This window comes from Salvelinus sp. IW2-2015, unplaced genomic scaffold (genome assembly GCF_002910315.2).
Source record: "Salvelinus sp. IW2-2015 unplaced genomic scaffold, ASM291031v2 Un_scaffold3117, whole genome shotgun sequence".
In the NCBI taxonomy this organism is placed as follows: Eukaryota; Metazoa; Chordata; class Actinopteri; order Salmoniformes; family Salmonidae; genus Salvelinus; species Salvelinus sp. IW2-2015.
Window position 1 is genome coordinate 67,116 of NW_019944407.1, and position 6,753 is coordinate 73,868.

Consider the following 6,753-nt stretch of genomic DNA (forward strand, 5'->3'; position numbering starts at 1 on the left):
TAGTCACTAAGCTGCTTGGCAATTCTCTCTGTGTGAAGTGAACTTACAAAATAAAATAAACTCACTAAAGAATAACCTTGGTTGTATTTCTACTGTCGAATCTGATGTAAGTTAGAAGAGCTTGTAATAAGTAACTACGTATTTTACATGCAATTTTTTTGAAAAATTGGGAAACCCATCACTCCTTTCTTGTGTAGGCTTAATAAATAAATCACATTTAAATAAATGTACACGTCTCTTTCTTTACAAATGTTTATTTCCTATTTCTTGCCTTCCCTTTTTAAGATTTTTTTTTTTTTTTTTTTTTGTATGTTAAACTATCTTTCCACGGTTTTAGGTGATTAAATGTCTTCCTAAATCCTATGGAATCACAGTCTTTTGAACAGAAACGGGAAATGTAGTAAGCATAAGTGCCTTGTAGAAATCCATGGTCTCATTGTAATTATTTATATGATTCATTTATTTCATGAACTAAGTAAATTCACCAAACACTATAATGAAATTAAAATGGAAAGCAGATCATCAATCCACAGCTGATTCTTTAAATACCAAGGTCATCCATAATACTACCGCTAAAAAGCCATTACTGTTTAAATTGCAGTTCATCTACTTTTGAATGTCCCATTTGGTTTGGTTTTAGTTGCTTGTACAGAAGACTTGAATGATTTTAGGTTACATGAACATCCAGTTACAAGCAGCCTATTTTGGAGCGACACCGTGTGAGTTAGTTTTCTCTTCATATTCTACACACCATAAAACACACTGGGAGAGGTACTCAACTATGAAACCTGCTCAGACAGTCCTCTGCATTCTTTAATTAACCCTGTTGGCAGTATATTGGGATTGTGAGATGGTCTGTTTTAAGTTGTGTAAAGCCAAATGCTGCATCTCACATTCATCTCTTTCAAGAGTCCCTGTGTGTACGTCCAGAATGACATTCTATTCCCTATATAGTGCACTACTTTTGACCAGAGGCTCTAGTCAGAAGTAGTGCACTACATAGGGCATAAGGGGCCATTTCAGATGCACTACCAGTGCCTGGTCTCAGAGTCGTGGACAACAACAATACAATATAATTTTTGCTCCAGCATATTTAACCAATTGATTCATCGTTCAAAACAATTCCAAGGTCACAGCAATATAACAAGCTATCGTCTAATAATAAGTGACTTACTGTACAGTGCCTACAATAAACGTATTTTAAAACACATTTAACCAGTAAAAACCTGGCCTGCAAGAATAATTAGGATAATCTGATCAAATTCCCTTAGCAGAAAAAAACAATTTATCATCTGTAGTATCGTATTCATTTTCTGTACGGGCACTTGGAAATGTGCTTGGGGTGCAAGTGATGGCTTTAGGTATCTCTCTCTCTCTTTTGTCTTCTTAGTTCGTTACAGCATCTCAAATACATAAAACAATCCTGTCTTTCTGTTTGTCTGTTTAGTTGTTTAGTTGTTTGTGTGTTTGTGAGTTGTGATTAGTTGCATTGTTCTAAGTAATTCTGTGAGTCTCTGAGCGTCTGTTTAGTAGTTTGTGTGTTTGTGAGTTGTGATTAGTTGCATTGTTCTATTAATTCTGTGAGTCTCTGAGCATCTGTTTAGTTGCTTGTGTGTTTGTGAGTTGTGATTAGTTGCATTGTTCTATTAATTCTGTGAGTCTCTGAGTGTTTCATACATAAGGCACTGGAGTAAACCGATTTAAGTTCTTCACGTCACCAGTCCTGTCATGTCTTCATTGCAGATTATCGTCGCCATTTGCCGCCAGGAGAGGATTTAGCTGCAGTTGAGGAAACCCCCATCCCGACGGGATCATGTCGTTTCATCATGGGGTCAGTGGTCACAGTCGTTGGTAAGGGGTACCGTACCTGGTCTAGCTGAAGCGCCCGATACCTGTTTTACAGGAAGGAAGTACAGGGATAATATCAATTGCATTTACTTGATTCCTCGCGTCCTCTCTCCTTGCCTCCTTCTCAAAACCAATTGGATGAGAAGTCAGTGGTCCCTCCCCTCTGACCTTCTCATTCGATGAGTTTTGAGGCGAGAGGACGTGAGGAATCAATGAAATGCAATTTGAAATTCTCACACAGTGACACATGGGTGATAGGTCTGTTAAATGGTGGATGAGATGAGATGTATCATTAGGTTGGAACGGTTGAGTCATGATGTGTGCCAGTATTACTTGGGACATTAGCTTAGCTATTATCGATTAGCAGATGCCGCTAGAACATTCTACTGAGAAAACTGAAACATTAAGCTCGATAAAGTGTGAGTGTTTACGAGATAAAGAGGGAGTGTTTACGAGATAAAGAGGGAGTGTTTACGAGATAAAGAGGGAGTGTTTACGAGATAAGTGGTGAGTGTTTACGAGATAAAGAGAGAGTGTTTACGAGTAGAGTGGGAGTGTTTACGAGATAAGAGGGAGTGTTCACGAGAATAAAGAGGAGTGTTTAAGAGATAAAGAGGGAGTGTTTACGAGATAAAGGAGGTGATGTTTACGAGATAAAGTGTGAAGTGTTTACGAGATAAAGAGGGAGTGTTTACGAGATAAAGAGGGGTGTTTTACGAGATAACAGAGGGAGTGTTTACGAGATAAAGTGTGAGGTGTTTACGAGATAAAGTGTGAGTGTTTACGAGATAAAGAAGGAAGTGTTTACGAGATAAAGAGGGAGTGTTTACGAGATAAAGAGGGAGTGTTCACGGAGATTAAAGAGGGAGTGTTTAGAGATAAAGAGGGAGTGTTTACGAGATAAAGGGAGTGTTTACGAGATAAAGGTGAGGTTTACGAGATAAAGAGGGAGTGTTCGAGATAAAGAGGGAGTGTTTACGAGATAAAGAGGGAGTGTTTACGAGATAAAGAGGGAGTGTTTACGAGTAAGAGGGAGTTGTTACGAGATAAAGAGGGAGTGTTTACGAGATAAAGTGGTGAGTGTTTCGAGATAAGTGGAGTGTTTACGAGATAAAGAGAGAGTGTTTACGAGATAAAGAGGGAGTGTTTACGAGATAAAGAGGGAGGTTTACGAGATAAAGAGGGAGTGTTTAAGAGATAAAGATGGGAGTGTTTACGAGATAAAGAGGGAGTGTTTACGAGATAAAGAGGGAGTGTTTACGAGATAAAAAGGGAGTGTTTACGAGATAAAGAGGGAGTGTTTCAATGTTTTTGGATGGGTTACTCAAAAAAAATGTAATGCTGATTTCAATTAACTGTTTGTGGTGTCAAGAACACAATAGTGCAGGTTTTTTTCTGGATAAAAAAAAAGGGCTTAGGTGGTGGGCGAGGCAGGGGGTGAGGAAGGGGGTGTGGAAGGGGGCAAGGCCGGCCTGTTGGGGCGGCTGAATTTTTTTAATATTTTAGAGGCCCCCATCTTGACAGTGTAAAGAAATATTAGTATTAGTATTAATATTAGACCCGAAAAAACCCTTTGGCGGCCAGCAAAAGGATTTARCTGTAGTCATACACAGTATATAGCAATGTCAAGTCTGTAACAGTGTTCAGGAATTGTAAATGTAATGTTGGGTTGTCTGTCGTGGGAATGTCCAAGTCAAGAGTGATAAAGTGTTACGAAATCACACCAACAGCTTGACAAGAACACAAACAAACAAATGGATCATTCAATCAACGACACCACCAGAAGAAACGAAATGATTCAGATGTCACGGAGACAGAATCAGGAAGAGAGCAGCGTTGTCATTACCCTTAGATCTTAACGCTCTCTGTCCCATACACGTTGTAGCCTTCTCTGTACGTGGCAAAGTTCTGGGGGTTGGTCGGGGGAGCTGGCTTCAATTTCTCAGCATTCTTTGCTAGTTTGAGCCGTTTGGTTTCTGCACGCGATTTGTAACAGAACTCAATCAGAGCCACCATCATGGCCAGCCCCAGCCCTCCAACCAGAATATAGAAGACTCCAGCCACATTGCTCAGGCTGAGAGCACTTGTCTTGTCCTGGGGAAGGTGAAGAACATCGTTAGAGGGTTTGCGGTGGAGAGAGAGTTCTGTAGAGAACAGTGCAGCCTACCAGTATGGCTCTAAAGCCTAGTATCGACAGGCCTCCAACTGATCCTTACAGTCTTATAACAGTAAAATACCTAACACTTAGAACTCACATGGATACTCTATTATCAGACCCCTTCTACAAACTCTCTCTCTAAGACTGAAACATGTCTGATGCTACCAATGGCAGATCATACTACAGACCAGAGGCTAATAGCAACAGAAGGTTGACAAAGTAAAGGATGGCTGAGGTTAACTCTAGAAGAGGTCCAGATTGGACTGGTTTTCCTATAGTGGTCCAAGAAGTTGTGAGGAACATCTGAACACCATAGTCAGACCACTCTCCAATGAAGGAGAGACGAGTCACCGCTTTAGTTTGATCTAGGTGAATGTAGAGCTTCCCCTATTCTACAGGTCTTCTTCCATATAAGGAAGCTGCGGTCAGTAACTCACAGGTCAACATTTCAAGCCCTGTCCTGAAAAAATAAAATGTCTTGGTAAACTGTGATACTGTGTAGTCAAATCTCTCTGACATCAAAAAAATCCCAGAAGCCATTTTCAGAACGGAATCAAATCATTTTGCTGCTGCTTACTTCCCAAACATGTTAATTGAACATTTGTTCATGAGAGTTTTACCATTTGCACTTTAACCCTTTGAGGTTTGACTGAGAGTCTATATCTGTGGAAAATGTATAGCTACGCCGTCGAGGCTACAGACAGTGATCTGTTAGTTCATTAGCCTGACTATGGTCTCAGAGGGTTAAATAAGAGGTTTATTACATTCTTAGACTTCATGTGGATTGGAAACAACAAGATCTCTTCATTGCAACTCCTTGCTCAGACAAAACCCTGAAAAACACCCCACGGTGCTGTAACATCTTACTGAAGTTAATTGGAAGCAGTTGCTCACAACAAGAACACTTTGTTTGTTCACCCCACCACAGGAAGCTAAAGAACCCAATAGAAACATTTCCATGCAACCTAGTAACAACACAGATAAATCAAATTTTAATTAAAAGTTTTAGTAAATAGAAACAGCAGCATAATGGTAAGAATATCATGAATGTAAAGTGTGAAAATGAGAAAAAATAGCACTTAATGTCAACAGCTAGTCAACAACTATTCAATGATGGTGTTTGATTATTTTACACAATTTACAATTTCCCCAAGAATATCCTAATGTAATTTACCATTACAGTTTGTGTGGGGAAAAAAGTCATGACCTATTTCTATAAAAATGACTTTAACATTAACATTAGCCCCCCAAAAAATGACAAAATATTTTTGGGGATGTGATTAGAATTGGGGAAATAGTGCATGATGGATTTGAGCCACTTCTCCATTTTTGTTACATGTATGTGGCAGAATGTTGTTTGTATGAATAAATAACATACTACGAGTTAAAGGGATAGACAGTATAGCTAATGTAGATGTTTCAGTATAGTTGAGTATTTGTTCATATGAACACTGGGAATCAGCACAGTAGACCTGCAGAGACTGACCTTACTTCCAGAGTCCTTGGTTCCACATTCACCCTTATCGTACCACCATTTGTTTTTCAGCTTGTCTAAGATGCCTTGTTCACTGAGTTTCAATACGGCAAGGTTTACAGGAGTTCTTCACGTGGGAAATAACATAAATAACATCATATTATGTTATTTTATGTTATTCATAARTTCATAGRTTYCATWACMTCATAACAAAGCGATCGAGCAGGACTCCTGGCCATTGTTACATCACAGAGAACAGGCATTCTAGTCTATTACCTTGGCGTCATTGACCAGCCCTAGTCTAGGGCCAGGGCCTGCTCCTATCGCTTCGAGTAATCGGCAGACGCTGGTAACAGGACGAGCATGTACTGACTGTACACTCCGCTGGTCTGAGATTATCTAAAGCTGAGGAAGGTATTTGTTTGTGGGCACAGCAGGGTAGCTTTCTGACCAGCATTTAACAAGTTTGATCCAACTAGAACCTTCTCTTGACTAACAGTAAAGGACTACAAGACAACTGTTGACCTGATATCTTCCCCGCCGGTAGAAGCAGAGGCTTGGACACCTCCTACTGCAATATCACAAGGTGGCTCTGAGATTTGGTTGCAAAGACAACATCAACTTTCAATCTTGGAACACTAATAATGTCATGTATTTTGACATGAAAGTCAGCATTAAAATACTGAATAAAGCAAAAGGTGTTTCACATTAACCTTTTTATAAGAACTTGTGCTATTTATTGGTGGAGAAACCGTTTTGGATGTAGGCTTTACTATATCCGCTTAGAAGGGGGATTACTGTCAACAGCACCAAGCTACAGTTTTATTACCGGTGTTTAAGCTCAGCTTTGACACATCAGGGGAATAATACATGTGGTTTCTCTCTGTAATATGGTTTCAGAAGAAGAAACTGATAAGTAATTGGCAACATTTATTTAGGAAATTCTCACTGCCTTACAACTGACATAGTGCCTTTAACTGTGCATATTCCAAAATATATATATTTTAAATGAAGCTATGATGATATGAAGCTATGATGCTATGATGCTATGATGATATGATGCTATGATGCTATGATGATATGATGCTATGATGATATGATGCTATGATGCTATGATGCTATGATGCTATGATGCTATGATGCTATGATGATATGATGCTATGTGTGGAGTGAACAAATAACAAATGATGCAGAATAAGGAAGATTGTTCATGTGGTGCTCTATATAGTCGCTATAGAAACAGACTGGTAGTGCTCTATATAGTCGCTATAGA

At 39.2% G+C, this 6,753-nt stretch overlaps 1 protein-coding gene across 2 annotated transcripts in view; it reads right to left on the reverse strand.

Moving 5' to 3' along the window:
- Nucleotides 1–610: 610 nt before the first annotated feature.
- Nucleotides 611–6,753, reverse strand: part of LOC112075375 (glutamate receptor 3) — a 13,779-nt gene continuing 7,636 nt past the window's right edge. Inside the window, exons 2-4 of one of the 2 annotated variants that reach the window (XM_070440888.1) lie at nucleotides 5,493–5,607; nucleotides 3,695–3,942; nucleotides 611–1,892 (exon numbers count right to left, since the gene is read on the reverse strand). In XM_070440888.1, coding sequence (XP_070296989.1) covers nucleotides 3,697–3,942; nucleotides 5,493–5,607 — 361 coding nt within the window. In that variant the 3' untranslated portion in view covers nucleotides 611–1,892; nucleotides 3,695–3,696. The remainder of the gene's footprint in view (nucleotides 1,893–3,694; nucleotides 3,943–5,492; nucleotides 5,608–6,753) is intronic. The other variant, XM_024142384.2, reaches the window with a different exon arrangement.